The sequence below is a fragment of the Peromyscus leucopus genome, chromosome 1 (genome assembly GCF_004664715.2).
Source record: "Peromyscus leucopus breed LL Stock chromosome 1, UCI_PerLeu_2.1, whole genome shotgun sequence".
Lineage (NCBI taxonomy): Eukaryota > Metazoa > Chordata > Mammalia > Rodentia > Cricetidae > Peromyscus > Peromyscus leucopus.
In genome coordinates, this window is record NC_051063.1 from 86,556,437 (window position 1) to 86,576,492 (window position 20,056).

A 20,056-nucleotide genomic window follows, 5' to 3' on the forward strand; every position below is an offset into this window, starting at 1 on the left:
CCCCAAATCCTAAAGCTAATATCTCAGGGGAATCTTATCAGAACTTTAAGATTAATCAGAATTGGTCTCACTAATCTGTATTGATGTGCTGCTGATGAATTTTCTGTGAAATTACCATTACCCATGTCTGATCTGATACTGCCTTGTGACTGATGCTGCCTTGTGAGCCATGTGGATATGTTGTGTCTGCAGGTCCAGATGCTTGTGGCAGAGCTACGTAGGGTCACTGTGCTCTGGGATGAGCTTTGGCTGGGAGTTTTGTTACAGCAGCACATGTACGTCCTGAGACGAATTCAGCAGTTGGAGGATGAGGTGAAGAGAGTCCAGAACAACAACACCTTGCGCAAGTATGTCTTCACTCCTTCACTGGGAAGATGGGGCTGCTTCTTGTCTTTTAGATTCACTTTATGTGTGTGTGAGTATTTGCTTGCAGATATCTATATGTACCATGTGTGTGCCTGGTGCCCACCCAAGTCAGGAGAGAGCATTGGATCCCCTGGAACTGGAGTTAAGGATGGTTGTGAGCTGCCATGTGGGTGCTGGGAACTGAATCTGGATTCTCTGTAAGAGCAGCCAGTGCTCTTAACTGCTAAGCCATCTTTCCATTGCTCTCCCTACTTTTTTCTTTATAATGTGTTAATCAGTATAACAAAATTTATATTCTTAACCATTTTTAATTGTACAATTGAGTGGCATTAAAGTATGCTTTCACAGTACTGTGCCTTCATCACCACTACCCTCTGCTAGAATCATTCCCAATCCCAGAAGGTTACAGGCTCTGTACTCAGTAATAAACTCCTTTTTCCCCATTTTGCCCCCTCATTACCTCTAGTTCTTATTTCTTGCTTTATGAAATATCCTGCTTTAGATGTCTGATGGGTGGAATCAGAGTATTTGTCCTTTTTTAACTTTGATTTGGCACCGTGTTTTCAAGGTTTACCTTGCTGCAGCATGGATCTGTTACATGGTCACTAAATAATACTGCATTGTATGGGTGCTCCAGATTAGAACATTTTTATCATTTATGTATGTTTGTCAGAGGACAATTTATGGGAGTTGGGTTTTTCCTTTTACCAAGGGGGTCTAGGAGATCAAAGTTTGAGTTTTCAAGTTTAGCAGGAAATACCCTTATTGGCTGAGCCATTGTGTTAGCCCTGTGAACCAGGTTTTACTGTTTGATTCATCTGTTAGAAGAGACTTGGGTTTGTTTTTAGCTGTGTGAACAAAGCTGCTGTGAACATTGGTGTGCAGTATCTGGCTGAGTCCTTGCTTTGGATCATTTTGTATGCAATGCCGTGGATTTGCTGACCAGCGTGATTGATTATCTTGTTAAGCCTAGGAGTCTTTTCCACAATGATTGTGCCATTTTATGTTCCAACTTTCATTGCATGAGGACTCTGGTTTTCACCTATCCTTGCCAACATTTAATTGTATGTGTGTATATATGATGCATGGTGTGTGTCCGCATGCATGCCATGGCTTTTCTGTAGAGGTCACAGGACAACCGTGGGTGTTAGGCCTCCTTTTAACCTTATTTGAGGCAGATTCTCTACTTTTTCCCCCCTGCTGTATGCGTGAGGCTCCTTGACCCGTGAGCTTCTGGGGATTCTTCTTTTTCAACCTTACATCTCCCTGTCAGGTGTTGTGACTACAGTGCACCCACCACTTCATCAACTCTTCCATGACTTCTGAGCATTTTAATTCAGCTCCTTATGCTTAAGGGGCAGATATTTATCTACTGAGCCATTGACTCAGAGAACACTTGGCAGTTTCCTGGGAGTTTTGTTCATGAACCTCATGGATATTAAGCTGTATCTCATTGTAATTTTGATTTATGATTTCCTTAATGACTAATAACGTGTAGCTTCTTTTTGTGTCTTCATTGATGAGTATGTGTCTTTGCAAAATGTTGAATTGTTTTATTGTTGAGATGGAGGATTTTTTAGAAAAACATTCTGGGAATTCCTTGGTAGATAGAAGATTTGCAAACATTTGTCATCACTTTGAATTGTCAGTTTAGTCTATATGGTGCCATATTGAAAGAATCACTGTTAAATCTAGGGTAAGGAGCCCTTCCCCTTATGCTTTGTATCAGGAGTTTGGTAGTCTTCACTTCTGCATCTGGGTGTCTGGTCCATTTTGCATTGTTTTTGTTTATGATTAAGATTAGGGTCCAGATCCCATTCTCCAACACAATTGAAAAGCATAGCTACCTCTTATTTACTGAATTTTTTCTTTTACAGTGTTACATAATAAGTTATATGCGTATTTTTTGATACTATTACTCTATACTTGATACATTTAAATTGTCTCATGTATATATAAAACTTAATAATAACGTTTTTGAATGAAAATGTCTTTGGTTAGAGAAGAGAAAATTGCCATCATGCGAGAGAAGCACACAGCGTTGATGAAGCCTATTGTGTTTGCTTTGGAGCATGTTCGGAGCATCACTGCTGCCCCAGCAGAGACACCTCATGAAAAGTGGTTTCAGGATAACTATGGTGATGCCATTGACAATGCCCTTGAAAAACTAAAGACCCCGTCAAATCCTGCCAAGCCTGGAAGCAGCTGGATTCCATTTAAAGAGGTACAGAGTAGTTGTAAAAGTGCTGTAAATGTGGAAAGTTCTCTGTGAGACACAAACTTAAAACAGTTGTGCTCATCGTGGAACATGAGAAAAGGTGTTTTTTTTTTTTTTTGTTTGTTTGTTTTGTTTTGTTTTGTTTTTCGAGATAGGGTTTCTCTGTGTAGCTTTGTGCCTTTCCTGGAACTCACTTGGTAGTCCAGGCTGGCCTTGAACTCACAAAGATCTGCCTGGCTCTGCCTCCTGAGTGCTGGGATTAAAGGCGTGCACCACCACCACCTGGCAAGAAAAGGTTTTTATAAGCCAGCTGAACGTATCTTGGTGATTGTTTGCTGATAAGGACAGTAGAGAAAATTATTTTACTCATTTGAAGAATTTGGAGACTGGAAGGCAGGAAGGGTGGCAAATACTATTCCTGCATATACTAGGTATGTGTTATTATAATATCTAGCTGGTTTGTATTCTCATAGTAGATTAGGAGATTGGATTTTTTTTTTTGACTGTGGTTTTTAAGGGGAAAGGTAGGCATTTCTAATAGTTTTTAGATTCAGCATCACTAATCTGAAATGCTCCAGAATCCAAAGGATTCTTGAGGAAATCTTCCATAGTACTAGACAAGAAAATGAACACAAACTGTAGTGTTTCTTAGGTATGCCCAGCCTGTTTATTAGAGAGGACCAGATTAACGTGGTCCAAGTACAATTTCTTTCTTGATTTTGTTAATAAAGCTAAAAACTTAAAGGAGATACAGTACCTTTAAAGTCGATGTGTATGAAATAAGTCACTAAGAAAAAGTTTTTTAAGATGGTAGTTTGTTTTTTGTGGCAGTGGCTATAAAAACCCAGGGACCCTTGTATGCTAGGTGAGTATTCTACATTCCCAAATCTTCAGACTTTCTATCCATGTTCCATGTTTGACTAAACTGGTCTGTTCATATGACAGTTTATCTGTTCTTGTCACTTGATTAAGGGGAGATTTTCCAGTTTCTTTAGTTTTATAAACAAAACTTATTGAAGATTGCTCTGAAAGTTTATACATTATTAGTTGTTGATCCAGATATTCATTAGCTGTAAACAGGAATAGAGCTATATTTGATACTTTGTTTCCTGGGGATAGATCTGTGCATGATACAGTCATTGCTCCCTGTGGTTATTAGCAGTGCTTCTCCTGGGTTTTTGCATATTTCAAGGGGTCAGAAGCTTTTAAACTGTTAACTTCTGTTAAAGTGTCTGTTGTGCTCTGTTTAGTTTTGTATACCATCTTAGAAATTGGCTTCATAATTGAGCTGTATTTTTTTTTTAATAACTTCATGTCAGTAATTTTGCAGATAGTATCCCAAGGCTGTATCTGCCTTTGTGCCATTGCAAGAACTGATTAATTTCTTTTGGTATTGTTGAGGCATAACTCAGAGCACCATAGTGACCCTCTGTGGGAATTTCTTCCCATCTCTTCTAATTCTCTTGCTTTACTTGGCAGAAAAGGAATGATGTCTTAAAGTAGTAATCACATACATGTTAGCACAGTACTCCCTGCTTCAAGGGTGGTTCACATTCCTAGCATCAAATTGAACATAGGGATTAAAACAGCAGATATTTATGGGGTGTTTGGGTTTACCTTTATGCCAAATGAAATGTGTTATATCAGAATGCAGACTTGTTTTTCCACCTTATGAACATAGATAATGCTGAGTTTGCAGCAGAGAGCGCAGAAACGTGCAAGCTACATCTTGCGTCTTGATGAGATCAGTCCTTGGTTGGCTGCCATGACTAACACTGAAATTGCACTTCCTGGCGAAGTTTCAGCCAGAGACACTGTGACAATTCACAGTGTGGGCGGAACCATCACCATCTTACCAACTAAAACCAAGCCCAAGAAACTCCTCTTTCTCGGCTCAGATGGGAAGAGCTATCCTTACCTTTTCAAAGGTAGAGTTAGAACTAATTCATGCTTTTAAGACAAATGTGATTGTTAATGGTGTGTGTGCCTGTGTATGTCCATGTGAGTTTGCATGCACATTAGGATAAGCCTTTTGTAGATGAAATTCTGTATTTCTTATGTCCTGTGTGATTTTGAATGACGGTCACAATATTTCACCTTCTGCACCTTGCTTGTGAACTTATATAAGCAAGCCAACTGAGTATACCTCAGTGTTAATAATTAATGCTAATAACACTGAATAGAATTCAGTGATCTTAGAATTGATGTTCTTAAGTCTGCCTTACTATGTTAATTCCTAACTAAAAATGCAGGAAGTGTATTCTCAGACCTATTTGTTGCCCATCCTGGTAATTTGATTTTGTTTTTATAGGACTAGAGGATTTACATCTGGATGAGAGAATCATGCAGTTCTTATCTATTGTAAATACCATGTTTGCCACAATTAATCGGCAGGAAACACCCCGTTTCCATGCACGGCACTATTCTGTAACACCACTGGGAACGAGATCAGGGCTGATCCAGTGGGTGGATGGAGCCACGCCATTGTTTGGTCTTTACAAACGATGGCAACAGCGGGAAGCTGCCTTACAAGCACAAAAGGTTGGGTAAAATTCAAGTTCATTTGTATTCTTAATGGACTATGTATGAACAAGTGTGTATCAGGGCATTCTCAGTGACTGTGTGAAGTCAAGCATGTTTAAATGCTTATTATGGGTTAGCAAATGGTGGGACATACCTTACTGAACAGTGAAGTTTTAATACATATAGTTGCTAATTGCTCACATCTTAAATGCTCTAATGAGCTTTTAAATTACATTGTAAATAGTAAAAAGCTTTGAAACACAAATTATTTTTAATATTTAAGTAAGAAAGTTTTAAATGGACTGATCACTACATGTGATTTTATCATTTGATTTAGACTAAGAGTTTTTTTTTTTTTTTTTTTTTACAAAGTACCTGGGCATTTTATATGCCAAGCAGCGGAACTGAGTGGGGACCCAGGTTAGCAAGGACACTGTGCAGGCACTTACTAAGAGCTGTTAGAGCTGCAAGAGTTCCCTCCCTCCCTCCCTCCCTCCCTCCTCCCTCCCTCCCTCCCTCCCTCCTCCCTCCTCCCTCCCATCCATCCATCCATCATCCATTCATTTTTGTGGTGGTTGAGCATCTAATTCCATGGCTCCAATAATGCTAAACCCTCCTGTACCTTTAGTCTGGGAAGTCAAGTTTTAAGAGTAAGCACCGGCCTGTAATACAGTTATTGAAGAATAAGCTACAGATAGGAACTAAAGGAGCTATCTAAACTTTGGAATGTGTTTCTTAATAGCTGTGTTTATTTCATATTGAATAAATCATCAGTGAAGACTGAAAACATGCACGGGTGGATTATGCCTTTAAAAATGAATTGTGTTATAAAAAATATAGATTGGATTTTAAGTCAAACTTGCTTTATAATTTTTAATCTTTCCTGAAGTAAAAATAATCTTTTCTTTAAAAAAATTTTTTTAAAGGCCCAAGATTCCTACCAAACTCCTCAGAACCCCAGCATTGTACCTCGTCCTAGTGAACTTTACTATAGTAAAATTGGCCCTGCTTTGAAAATAGTTGGCCTTAGTCTGGATGTGTCAAGGAGGGATTGGCCCCTGCATGTGATGAAGGCAGTGTTGGAGGAGTTAATGGAGGCCACACCCCCAAACCTCCTGGCCAAAGAGCTCTGGTCATCTTGCACCACTCCTGATGAGTGGTGGAGAGTCACACAGGTATGTGGCACTTGGGGTTAGGTGTCACCATTGTTACTCATGGCTTTGATCCGATCCTCTTTCTGGTCTTTTTCTTCCAGACTTTATAGTCGAGTCCTGTACTTGAATATTACTTGAGAATTATAAAAGTGTGGCTATGACTGTGAGGGAAGGGTGGAAGGGATAGTGGATCAAAATAAAAAGGTGAATACTGAAAGAGCTGAAGTTCTTTATTTTAAAAGAAATTGTGCTTGGGATGGACATGGACCCCAGCATTCAGGAGACAGAGGCAGGCAGATAATCTGTGTGTTCATAATCAGCCTGGTCTACATGGAGAGTTCCAGGGCTACATAGTGAGACCCTGTCTTGGGAAAACAAAAACACCCCACAACATTCCTGGGGTTGGTGATGGGGTTTAGTGACTAAGAGTGTGTACTACTCTTTCAGGGGACCCAAGTTTGGTTCCCATCTCCAATGTGAAGGGGTTCACAACTGCCTGTTACTCTGGCTCTGGGGGAGTCCTTCTCTGGACTGCACTAACCTGCATTTCCACACACGTAGACATAATTAAAAATGAACTAAGTCTTTAAAAACCACAACCTGCCCCCCTTACAAGTATGCCTCTCATAAGAGCCTGGGCAGCCCTATGTGGCAGTCTTGAGGAGTGCTTTGTGGTTATTAATTTATTTTAGAACAAGGGAGTTGGATTATGGTGTTGTATTGATTTTTAGATTCTCTAGTCCCTTTTGGAGGAAGATTGACCCATGATGTTTATCTGCTCCCTTCCCCTCTTTAGTCCTATGCAAGATCTACTGCTGTCATGTCTATGGTTGGCTACATAATTGGCCTTGGAGACAGACATCTGGATAATGTCCTCATAGATATGACAACTGGAGAAGTGGTTCACATAGATTACAATGTTTGCTTTGAAAAAGGTATGAAAAAAAATGGGCTTTTGCATTTATTTGAAGGTTAGTTTTTTTTGTGTGTGTGTTTAAGGGCAAAAATATAATGATTTATCTTTTCAAGGTAAAAGCCTTAGAGTTCCTGAGAAAGTGCCTTTTCGAATGACACAAAACATTGAAACAGCACTGGGTGTAACTGGAGTAGAAGGTGTTTTTAGGCTTTCCTGTGAGCAGGTATGCCTTTCCTCGTTTGCCCTGTAGTGTAACTGTTTAATGAGCAAAATCCATGGGATAAAGTCATAAAACATTTTCCTGTGGAAACTTGTGTTGAGTTTACTGAAAATACTTTTTAAAATAGGTTCTCCACATCATGCGACGAGGCCGAGAGACTCTGCTGACGCTCTTGGAGGCTTTTGTGTATGACCCCCTGGTGGACTGGACAGCTGGTGGTGAAGCTGGGTTTGCAGGTGCTGTCTATGGTGGAGGTGGCCAGCAGGCTGAGAGCAAGCAGAGCAAGCGAGAGATGGAACGTGAGATTACCCGCAGCCTTTTTTCTTCCAGAGTCGCTGAGATTAAGGTGAAGCCCAGGGATGTAATATTACAGTCAGCTTTCTAACAGAGCAAATGTACATAAGGGTTTAGTGTTGTTAGGGCTTCTGTGTCATCTCTGTTAGGCTGTCTCCTACACTTACACTCTTTGGAGTTAGGGTAACATGTTTCACCAGCAAACACTGTTTCTAATTGAATAATTGAATAGCTTTCTTTCCCTTTCAGTAGTCACACATCTTAGGCTTATTTTTTTTTGTGGCCTGTGAATCTGTCCACTTAGCTAGGTAAATGTGAATATATCAATTACTTTTGTAAAATGGAAGCATTGCCACAAACCCAGTTAGTTGGGATTTTAGGTAAAAACAAACACCCAGATGTAGCAGCCTTCACAGTTCATTTAACGGGTGACACAATAGAGCCTCTGACAGTTTTTTACTGTTCCTGATCACAACCTTCTTTCCAGGTAAACTGGTTTAAGAATCGGGATGAGATGCTGGTTGTGCTTCCCAAGCTGGACAGCAGCTTAGATGAATATCTGAGCCTTCAGGAGCAGCTGACAGATGTTGAAAAACTGCAGGGCAAACTGCTGGAGGAAATAGAATTTCTAGAAGGAGCTGAAGGAGTAGATCATCCATCTCGTACTCTGCAACACAGGTTCAAAATAATAATTGATTTGTGCTTCTCAATATAAGCTACTAACAAAGAAATATTGTATTTGTAAACACTTGTGCAGTGGCAGTTATTTCATCTGCTTTCTTGAGCTTAACAAAAGCATACAGGAACTAGAGAGATGGCTCAGTAGTTAAGAGCACTGGCTGATCTTCTTACCAGTTCCCAACACCTCCCTGGTGTCTCACAAGTCTATAAATCCAGTTCCAAGTGATCCAGTTCTCTCCTTGTTTCCCTGGGCTCTTGCTCATAAACTTCATGCAGACATATGTGAAAATAATAAGTAAAGAAATCTTTAAAAAGCATACAACTAGAGGGATCCAAGTGAATGAACCTCACATAGCAGGTACCCCCAATACTTGAATATGCAAATCCCTAACATTGCTAGAGACACTCAGACTACAAAGATACAGCAATTTTCCTTTAGGGAATCTCAAACTCAGCATGTGTTAGAGTTTATTTAAATTGTTGTGAGCATAGTTGAGGAAATTGCAGGGTTGGAGCAAACCAGAAGAGGAAGGGGACATTTGAACAGGGTCCTTGAGAGTCAAATGGTGCTAGCCTTTGACTATGACTAATGGTGGGTGCACATGCTTTTAATCCCAGCACTTGTGCAGGGACAGGTGGGTCTCTGAAAGTTCAAGGACAGCCTAGTCTGCAGAGTGAGTTCCAGGACAGCCAGGGCTATACAGAAAAACTGTCTTGAGCGCCCCACCCCCACCACCCAAGGCGATAACATTAGTCCAAGTTTTCAAAAAGTCCAGCCTTTACTAGATAGAAGAAAAGAGCTGCAAGTGACCTTTGGCTTTGGTTTCCTGATTAGGTATTCGGAGCATACTCAACTACAGACCCAGCAAAGAGCTGTTCAGGAAGCAATCCAGGTGAAGCTAAATGAGTTTGAACAATGGATAACACATTATCAGGCTGCATTCAATAATTTAGAAGCAACCCAGCTTGCAAGTTTGCTTCAGGAGATAAGCACACAAATGGACCTTGGTATGTGAGCATGTGGATTCTGTCATTATATGTTTGACAGGATGGGATTCTAATCTGTGCTCTCAATGACTACTGACTTGAAATGGTTTCTTTATGACTGTCTTTTACTACAAGGTCCCCCAAGCTATGTACCAGCAACAGCCTTTCTACAGAATGCTGGCCAAGCTCACCTCATCAGCCAGTGTGAGCAGCTGGAAGGGGAAGTTGGCACTCTTCTGCAGCAGAGGCGTTCTGTGCTCCGTGGCTGTCTGGAACAGCTGCATCACTATGCAACCGTTGCTCTGCAATATCCAAAAGCCATATTTCAGAAACATCGAATTGAACAATGGAAGGCCTGGATGGAAGAGCTCATCTGCAACACTACAGTAGAGCGTTGCCAAGAACTCTATAGGAAGTAAGTTGAAGGCATCTCATTCTCTTCATTTCATACTGAGGGAAGCAGGGTTGTGCTGTAAGTTGCTGTCTTAGTTAGGGCTTCTTTCTGTTGCTGTGATAAAGACTAACCAAAATCAACTTGTGAGAGGAAGTAGTGTATTTTCTCTGCAGCTTATAGTCCAACATGAAGGGAAATGAGGGTAGGAATTTGAGGCAGTAAACTTGGAGGCAGGAACTACTTATGCAGAGACTATGAAGCAAGACTGCTTACTGCTTGCTCAGCCTGCTTTCTTACACAACCCATCCACCTGCCCATGGGTGGTACCATCTCTCTATAGACCGTGCTCTTCCACATTAATTAATTATCTATCAAGAAAATGCTCTACAGACTTACTTACAGGCAATATGGTGGAGGCATTTTTCTCAGTTGAGGTCGTTCTTCCTAAATATGTCTGGGTTTATAGTTGACAAAAACTCAACCAGCACAGGTGCATGTTGTTTTTTTTCCCCCAAAAAATGGTTAAATAGATAGAATCTGAGTGAAGTTCCTTTTTTTTTTTTTTTGGTTTCCATTTTTTAAAAACCCTTTTCTTTGAGTCAGTTTGTTGTATGTCAGCCTTCCAAGTAGCTGAGGTTACAGGTTCGTGCCAACACTCACTCACCCACTCACTCACTCACTCACTCACTCACTCACTCACACTCCGATATTTTGTTTTTTAAGAGGATGCTTATTTGCAAGTTTGAGGTGTGCCTGGTGCATAAAGGCAGACTAACTACTAAGGGCTTGGATGTGATTCAGTGTTATAAATATGGCATTCGCAAAGCTATGAGTTCCTTTCCCACAGTACTGCAGAGAGGGGGGGTATTAATGTGAGCTCATTCAGGGTTTCTCTTGCAAGGCACTGTTTCTCTTAATTAGTATATACAAGTGTTTGCATGATTGTATCAATAAGCCATCTTACAAAATAGCTTATGTTCTTGAGAGTTTATCTGAAATGTAATTAGTTAGTGATTTTTATATTTGCAGTGTGAATGTTATTTACAAGTAGGGGAATATTAATATAAGCAAGCACCTGCTTTTTTTTTTATAGATATGAAATACAGTATGCTCCTCAGCCACCTCCAACAGTGTGTCAGTTTATCACTGCCACTGAAATGACCCTTCAGAGGTATGCAGCAGACATAAACAGCAGACTTATTAGACAAGTGGAACGCTTGAAACAAGAAGCCGTCACCGTGCCAGTTTGTGAAGATCAGTTGAAAGAAATTGAGCGTTGCATTAAAGTTTTCCTTCATGAGAATGGAGAAGAAGGATCTCTGAGTCTAGCAAGTGTTATTATTTCTGCCCTTTGTACTCTTACAAGGTATGCTAGCATGCTTAATATTAGATTGGTATTTTGTTTTAATCCCAAACTTAAAATACTGTTAGTTTTGGCCTGTGTTAGAGTCACCTTCTTTCAGATTTTAACTCTTCTCTAGTTGACAACACTTGATCAAATTTGTTTTCATTTCCCACATAGGCGCAACCTTATGATGGAAGGTGCAGCCTCAAGTGCTGGGGAGCAGCTGGTTGATTTGACATCCCGGGATGGAGCTTGGTTCCTGGAGGAGCTGTGTAGTATGAGTGGAAATGTCACCTGTTTGGTACAGTTATTGAAGCAATGCCACCTGGTACCACAGGACTTGGATATTCCCAACCCAGTGGAAGCATCCGAGGCTGTTCATTTAGCTAATGGAGTATACACGTCTCTGCAGGTAAACATTTACAAGTTTTATAAGTTGGGTTGGGAACATAGTTCACTCGGTATAGTGCTTGCTTTGCATACATGGAACCCTGCATTTAATCCCCAGAACCACATAACCAAGAGTGGTGGCACATGCCTGTAACCCCAGTATTCAGGAAGTAGAGGCAGGACGACCGGAAAGTTAACGATCATCTTCAGCTTTCAGACTAGGTCTTAAAATAACAACAACTTCGACAAACAACCCAGCAGCAAAACAGATCATCAGGAAAGGCAAGGCCATGAGTTTTCTAAGTTGAGGTTAGATATTAAACATTGTCTCACTTAGGTTTTTAATCCAGAAGAGCAATTTGACCGAATGTTGCTTAAGCAGTTATTTAAAATGTTACGGCTACATGTGTGTGCATAAAGCAGAGGCTGAGATGAGGTTTATGGTTAATTCAACTGTTGAATGTTGCTTAAGCACCCATTTAAAATAAGGATCAGAATGTAGTTTTGTATGAGTTGGTATTTTTTGTTGTTGTTGTTTTTGAGACAGGATGACATGCAGCTCTGACTGGCCTAGACCTCACCACGTACCCTATGCTAGCCTGGAACTCCTGTGTCTGCCTCCTAGTCCCAGGGGCTAGGATTAAAGATGTGTATCCCCACACCCAGCCTAACAATTTTTTGTTTGTTTGTTTTTAATTTTTGGATGCAGGGGTCTCTCTTTGTAGTCCTGGTTAGTATGGAACTTGCCATGTAATCTATCTCAGATTTATGGCAACCTCCAAGCTTGCTGCAATCCCGACTCTCCTTCCCGAGTGCTAAGATTACAGGTGTATGCCGCAATACCCTATACGAGTTGGTTTAATTTATGGGACTGCATTATCAAATGCATGACTTATCTAAAGTTAGGAGAAGCATTAATATATATATGTATATTCCCCTCTTTATAGGAGTTAAATTCAAATTTCCGGCAAATCATATTTCCAGAAGCACTTAGATGTTTAATGAAGGGGGAGTGCACCTTAGAAAGTATGCTCCATGAGCTAGACAGTCTCATTGAGCAGACAACTGACGGAGTTCCTCTGCAGACTCTAGTTGAGTCACTTCAAGCTTACTTACGAAACACAGCCATGGGACTTGAAGAAGAAACTCATGCTCATTATATCGATGTTGCCAGGTAAGTGTGCTAGTCAGATGGCAGATCAGCAGAGGTTAGTGATATTAGGACTTTGGAGACTAAGCCAAGAACATGGCCAGTTTGAGCCATCCTGTCATCTAAAAAGAGAGGTGGTAGGAGTTAAGAGGTAGCCAGGTAATGAGATTCTGAGCTCTAACCTAATTACTTTGGCAAATCTGATTACTGACATGTGCTCATGCCTTTAAAAAAAAACAAGCAAATTCATTAGAGATTGTCTGCAGTCCTGTGCAAACTCATTTCTTGTCTTGTCTTACCTTACTTGCATGTATAAGTATAGCACAATAGCAGTGTTGTGAAATGGGCAGTGGGAAAGTCATGAAATATGCTTGTCTTTCACTAGTAACACACATACCTATTTTAGTGTCTGTGCCCTTTAGTAGCTTTATGCAGCTGTTGGCTGTACACACAACTACCTTTTTGTTGCTATGGCTATATGTGTGCATAAAGTTCAGTGTGTGTATTGAGTTTTATTTTTTTTTATTACTGTCTGTGTGGATGGTGGTGAGGAACTCACTTGCCATGGTGCACATGTGGAAGTCAGAGGGCAGATTTATAGAGTCAATTCTTTGCTTCTACCTTTACATGGGTTCTGGGAATCTAACTCAGGTTGTCGGGCTTGTATGACAAGTACCTTTACCCACTGAGCCCTCTCGCCAGCTCTCAGTGTGAGATTTTCTTAAGCCATGGAAGCATCTGAAGTAAACTTGGCTGATGAAATGGGTACCCCACTTCAGACAAACAGTTTTAATTTAGTTCATATTTATGTTTGGGAGATAAAACACCGTATTCTCTTTAATCCAGAAAAGCAGTTGGACTTTGGACCCTGTTAAGATTGCATAGCCCTCCAAGACTTACATTATAACTTGTGGCTGAGCCCTATGCCCCCTTGTTAGTCTAGAGACTCAGGATCTTTTTCTTTGGCATTCTGATACTGAATTCATTGCAGAAAATACAACTCAGGGGGCAGGGAGGGGTCAGAAATACTGCCCACCTGATTTCCTCATTTGATTTCACTTCCTTAGGAGCTAGTGAAGGATTTGTCCACATGTGAGGTCATCTGCACCTGTGCATTCTGGTTTACATTCTATTCCTTGTTTTAGTTTTTGTTATGTATGGGGAGGGTACTCATGCTACTGTGCACATACAGAGGTCAGAGAACTACTTTGTGGAGTTGTATGTCTTTATGAGGTTTCTGTGGATTGAACTCAAGTCATTAGGCTTGCATAATCTGATAGTAACTGCCTCTATCCATCAAGCCATTAAAAAATAATTTACTTATTCTTATTTCATGTGCACTGGTGTTTTGCCTGCATGTATGTTTGTGTGAGGGGAGGGTGTTGGATCCATGGAACTGGAGTCACAGACAGGTGTGAACCACCATGTGGGTGCTGGGAATTGAACCTGGGTCCTCTGGAAGAGTAGCCAGTGCTACTAACCACTGAGCCATCTCTCCAGCCCCCATCAAACCATTTTGACAGCCTTCTCTTAGTTAATTTGATGTTGCCCCCCCAAACTCTATTTTTCTTTAAATAATTCAGGAAACATGAAATATGAACATACCTTTCATAAACCTTGTCATTCATTCAATAAAAGCATAGCAACAAATTCCTTCATATCAGTGTTGCATTTAGAAATCCTCCTCTTTTCCTGTTTTTTACCTGTAGCTGCATAAGAGTGTAACTAATAGCATAGAAACCAGTTAAAAGTGGTTTCAACTATTCAAGTAATAGCAGTATCATCATTTCAAGCATGGTTAAAAAGTTGGCTTAAGTCTAAGGGCATCTATCTGGCTGCTCTTTCAGAGGTCCTGAGTTCAATTCCCAGCAACCACATGGTAGCTCACAACCATCTGTAATGAGATCTGGCGCCCTCTTCTGGCCTGCAGGCAAACATACAGACAGAACACTATACATAATAACATAAATAAATCTTATTTAAAAAAAAGTTGGCTTAAATCTGTGTACTTTTACTGAATTTCAGACCTCACTTTGTTTGTTGTGTGTGTCGGTGTGTGGATGCAAATACATGTGCCCATGTCTGCACCTGTAGAGGCCAGAGGTTGATGTCAAGTGTCTTGCTGTATTGCTCTGCCTTTTTTTTTTAGGTTATAAGATTTACTAAGCCTGGAACACACTGATTGGCTATACTTATCCCCCTGTCTTGTCCTCCCATTGCTGGGTTCATAGGCATGCAACACTATGCCTTGCTGTTTATGAAAGTTGTCATCTGACATACTCTAAATTACACAATTTTGTTTTAAAGTTTTGAAATGTGTATAATTCAAAACTACATACTCCAAGTGACAGGTACTCACTCATATTACTGTCTAAAGTTGGTTCCAGTTACATGGCTATAGCACCATGGCACATGACAGTTTTATAGGTCTACATTTTAGAATTAGGTTATTCTTGACAGTCTCATGTATTAATGTAGTAATTTTTAAAGTATCACTCATTTGCATAAAATTTAGATCATATAAGTAGTTAATTACACATTATTAAAACTGAGTTGAAATCAATTGATTTTATAATGGAATTAGGACTAAATACTATTTTCTCATAGCAGTTCCCATAATGCTAGTGTGTTTCTATAGACAGCACAGTAGCTCTGAGACTTACAGGCTAGTGTGTTGCCCCAAACAAATTCTCCTTCTGATAAGGGTTTTAACACTCTTTTCTTTTTCTCTAGAATGCTGCATGCTCAATATGGTGAATTAATCCAACCAAGAAATGGCTCAGTTGATGAAACACCAAAAATGTCAGCTGGCCAGATGCTTTTGGTAGCATTTGATGGCATGTTTGCCCAAGTTGAAACTGCTTTTGGCTTATTAGTTGAAAAGGTAAACATTAACTTTGTTTTATGAAGGGTGTAAGTATAGTAGTCATTTACAAAGGAAGTGAGCATTTTTTCTTTCCATTTGCATAGTTAAACAAGATGGAAATTCCTGTAGCTTGGAGGAAGATTGACATTATTCGGGAAGCCAGGAGTACCCAGGTCAATTTTTTTGATGATGACAATCACCGTCAGGTGCTAGAAGAGATTTTCTTTTTAAAAAGACTGCAGACAATAAAGGAATTCTTCAGGCTCTGTGGTACCTTTTCTAAAACATTGTCAGGTAATATTAGCATACTGGATTAGGTTGTGTTCTTAGTACTCAAGAATGGATCATGAAGGAAGTGGCTTATTTTAATTGTGAACTTGTGATTTCTCAGTGCTTCAAATATGCAGTTTTATCTAATCTTACTGTTCAGGGCCTATTTTAAGATCTTTTTTTTTTTTTTTTTAAGGATCAAGTTCACTTGAAGATCAAAATACTGTGAATGGACCTGTACAGATTGTCAATGTGAAAACCCTCTTTAGAAACTCTTGCTTTAGTGAAGACCAAATGGCCAAGCCTATCAAAGCCTTTACAGCTGACTTTGTAAGGCAACTCTTGATAGGACTTCCAAACCAAGCCCTCGGACTAACACTGTGTAGCTTTATCAGCGCCCTGGGTGTAGACATCATTGCTCAGGTGGAGGCAAAGGACTTTGGTGCTGAAAGCAAAGTTTCTGTAGATGATCTGTGTAAGAAAGCTGTAGAGCACAACATCCAAGTAGGAAAGTTCTCACAGTTGGTAATGAACAGGGCTACTGTGCTAGCTAGCTCATATGACACAGCCTGGAAGAAGCATGACCTGGTGCGCAGGCTGGAAACCAGCATTTCTTCCTGTAAGACAAGCCTGCAGCGGGTGCAACTGCACATTGCCATGTTCCAGGTGAGCAGTTTGCTGTTTAGTGTGGTTTTCCTTACATACAATTCATGTATGCCAATATAAAGAAAAAGATGTAAACTGCCTCAATTGTGCCAAACCAAAGTGTGAATACTTTCTGGTTTTTATTTTTTTGTGTGTTTTCTTTGCAGTTAATGTGTTAATTAACAGTGAGTATTGGTTATGAATATAATTTGTAACCATTGCACTTATTCATGATGTAGGTTGGTCTGTGTGCTGTATTACTGAATTTATAATTACATTTATCTTTAAATAGGTTTCACTGATGCTCTAAAAATATAATGCATAGCTTTGTATCTAAGTAAATCTGCCTTTATTAAATCTGCCTTTATTTTGGAAACTGCTTATAGAAGAAACCATTTTGTCTTGTTAGCACAGGCTTTGGTATAAAATAGATTTGGATTCCAAACAGACCTAGTTCTGTCTCACATCCTGCCTGTAGATTGAGGGTGGTATCCCTTATAGAGGATGACTTGTGAGGGTTAGGCAGTGATCTGTGAATATGGTATGTGCAGTGTGACTCAGGGATGGCTTTCTTACTGATTCTTTTTCTTTCTTTTTTTTTTTTTTTTTTTTTTTTTTTTTTTTTTTTTTTTTTTTTTTTTTTTTTGTTTGTTTGTTTTTTGTTTTTTGGAGACATGGTTTCTCTGCGTAGCTTTGCGCCTTTCCTGGAACTCGCTTTGGAGGCCAGGCTGGCCTTGAACTCACAGAGATCTGCCTGCCTCTGCCTCCCGAGTGCTGGGATTAAAGGCGTGTGCCACCACCGTCCGGCCACTGATTCTTTTCTAAATGTAGGTTTCGACATTGTCAGTAGCATCAAAAAAGTTAAAGGCATTGGAGAATGTCAGTTTTCACAATCTGTTTTGGCATAAGCAGTGGTTATTTTGTTTATTTCACGTTGGTCAGTGGAGCAGTGTTTCCTTCTATTGGCGCTTTTATCATCACTAGCTATTTTCTTACTTCATAAGCTAGGAAAAGTAGTATATTCAACCCTAATCATATTAGTTGTATATTAATAGTCCTGCATTTCACACACTGTCTGTGGGTGTAGGGTGGGTGGGGGGTAATGCTTTATGATTTCTGAAAATGTTTTATGCTTTAAAATAGCACACATTTTGGATTTTATTCTCTTAAAAGTTATCAGTGTTGGGGCCGGGAATGTTACTCATTTGTAGTTGGCAATGCATGCACAAGGTCCAGCACTGTATTAACTGGACTTGGTGGTATACACTTGTTTGGGCAGGAGGATCAAACTTGGCTATATAGCAGGTTTGAGGCCAGCCTTATGTATATGAGACCCTGTCTAAAATAATAGTAATAATAATTAATAAAAAAAAAAAATGCCAACAATTTTAAATTGACAGTTAATATTTTGGGAAACTTGTTAGAAATTCTTTCCATTTTTAAATCTAGGCACACTTTTAAGCTGTAAGTATAATGTATAACTATTGTATTATTTATTATTTACTGGTGCTAGGAATCAAATCAATCCAAGGCCTTACACATTATGTTAGGCACATCACTGAACTATAACCCCAGCTCCTGTATAAGTTGTAGCCCAAATGACCTTAAAGAACAGTAAAAAAGAAAAATGATTTGATAGTGTGTGGAGAGTTCTTTTTCTGTCTAGTCTCCTTGCTAGACAATCCCACCAGACCCCAAACTAATTTCACTGCATCCTCTTATCTAGAGATTGGCACACACACATCACAAAGACAAGGTGTGTATTTTTGTTTTGTTTTGCTTTTAAATTAAGTAGCTCAAGCTGGCCTGGAACTTATTATCCTCCTGTTTCAGTCTTGGCAAGTACTGGGATTACAGGTTTATGCCACTAGACCTGGAAAGGTCAGTTGTCTTTGGGGTATGCCTACCAAATGTAAGACTTATTAGATGTCTTAAGAATTCCTGTTGAGTGCTGTGTATTAGTGATCCCTGAAGTTTACCAGCCATTCTCCACGTCAGGGAAGTTTTCAGTTTGATGTGATACTTCTTTCCCCAACTCATTGTCCCTTTGTTGAAGCTCAATGTTCTGTCTCTCCCAGTCTCACTTATGCTGCCCTTCCCTTACTTATCTAAGTTTTGTCCTACTGGTGCTACATTCCTTTTTTCTTTGAATAGTGGCAGCATGAAGACCTCCTTATCAACAGACCACAAGCCATGTCAGTCACCCCGCCTCGCTCTGCAATCCTGACCAGCATGAAGAAGAAACTGCATGCTCTCAGTCAGATTGAGACTTCGATTGGGACTGTCCAGGTGTGTTTGACTGGCTTCCTACTAGCACATTTGGATTTTCGAAGTAACTAACTAGTGACATTATATTTGTGCCTGTCTTTGGCTTCTACGCCAAAGAAGTATAGTTCAATCCATTTTCACTTCCACTTTAATTTTTTAAATTTTGTTTTTATTAAAAATGAAGAGCTGTCCATAGAATATATTCTGATCACAGTTTTCCCTCCCTCATACCTCTACCTCCTACCCTTATAACACCACCATATCTTCTTTATTTCTTAAGAAAAAAAACAAGTAAATAATTTTTTTCCCTTTCTATTTTAGTCTAACTCTCCAAGACCAAGGACTTGTGTGTTTTTGGTTTTTCGAGACAGGGTTTCTCTGTGTCGTTTTGGTGCCTGTCCTGGAACTCACTCTGTAGCTCTGTGGACCAGGCTGGCCTCAAACTCACAGAGATCCACCTGGCTCTGCTTCCTGAGTGCTGGGATTAAAGCTGTGCGCCACCACCAACCCTGGTGACCAAGGATTCTTAGAGTAATGGTTTCACCTGGTTTACTATGAAGCTTGGTTCCTTTGTACTTCTGTCCTATAGATAAAGGATTCAATATGTTCAAGGCAGCAGAACATGTTTCTAAATGATTGTTATTGGTTGTATACTTCCAGCTCTATGTTGAAAGCTAAATATTTAGTTAATTTTTTTAAAAACAAAACTGGTTTTGAAGATGTATGTGTGTGTGTGTGTATCCTACATAACTCAGGTAATACTTAGTGACATTCTTTTCTGATTATATAATTTAAGAGTATAATATGAAATTCAATACTAACATAGTACTTTGAATTTTGTTTTGTTTTGTTTGAGACAGGGTTTCTCTGTGTAGTTTTGGTGCCTATCCTGGATCCTGCTCTGTAGACCAGGCTGGCCACGAACGCGCAGAGATCCTCGTGGCTCTGCCTCCCGACTGCTGGGATTAAAGGTGTGCTGCACCACCACCACCACCACCACCACCACCGCCTGGCTTGCTTGTTTTTTTTGAGACAGGATGTCTCTGTGTAACCCTGGCTGTCCTGGAACTTTCTATGTAGACCAGGCTGGCCTTGAACTTGAACCCACTGGCCTTTGCTTCGCTAAGTACTGGGATTAGAGGTGTGTGCCAGCACTGGCTGTATTTTAAAATTTTGAAGTGAAACTTTTTTATTCTTAGTTCTTTGAAGTTGGCCAGCAGTCTGCCAATTGAGCTATGTCCCTAACCACCCCCCCCCCCCTTAATTTTTAAACTTATTTTTCTTGTGGTAAGAATTGAACATAGGGTCTCTTGCTTGCTGGGCTACTGATCTCTCAGCTTCATACATCTCCAGCAATGTTTGGATCTTC

At 40.0% G+C, this 20,056-nt stretch overlaps 1 protein-coding gene across 1 annotated transcript in view; it reads left to right on the forward strand.

Moving 5' to 3' along the window:
- Positions 1–20,056, forward strand: part of Smg1 (SMG1 nonsense mediated mRNA decay associated PI3K related kinase) — a 105,241-nt gene that overhangs the window by 72,356 nt on the left and 12,829 nt on the right. The window contains 18 exon segments of the mRNA XM_028867783.2: positions 193–347; positions 2,368–2,590; positions 4,266–4,512; positions 4,896–5,125; positions 6,034–6,282; positions 7,058–7,196; positions 7,291–7,400; positions 7,525–7,743; positions 8,179–8,369; positions 9,208–9,380; positions 9,495–9,774; positions 10,847–11,119; positions 11,276–11,510; positions 12,436–12,662; positions 15,372–15,522; positions 15,609–15,798; positions 15,971–16,440; positions 18,574–18,708. Of these exon segments, the coding sequence (XP_028723616.1) occupies positions 193–347; positions 2,368–2,590; positions 4,266–4,512; positions 4,896–5,125; positions 6,034–6,282; positions 7,058–7,196; positions 7,291–7,400; positions 7,525–7,743; positions 8,179–8,369; positions 9,208–9,380; positions 9,495–9,774; positions 10,847–11,119; positions 11,276–11,510; positions 12,436–12,662; positions 15,372–15,522; positions 15,609–15,798; positions 15,971–16,440; positions 18,574–18,708 (3,897 nt within the window).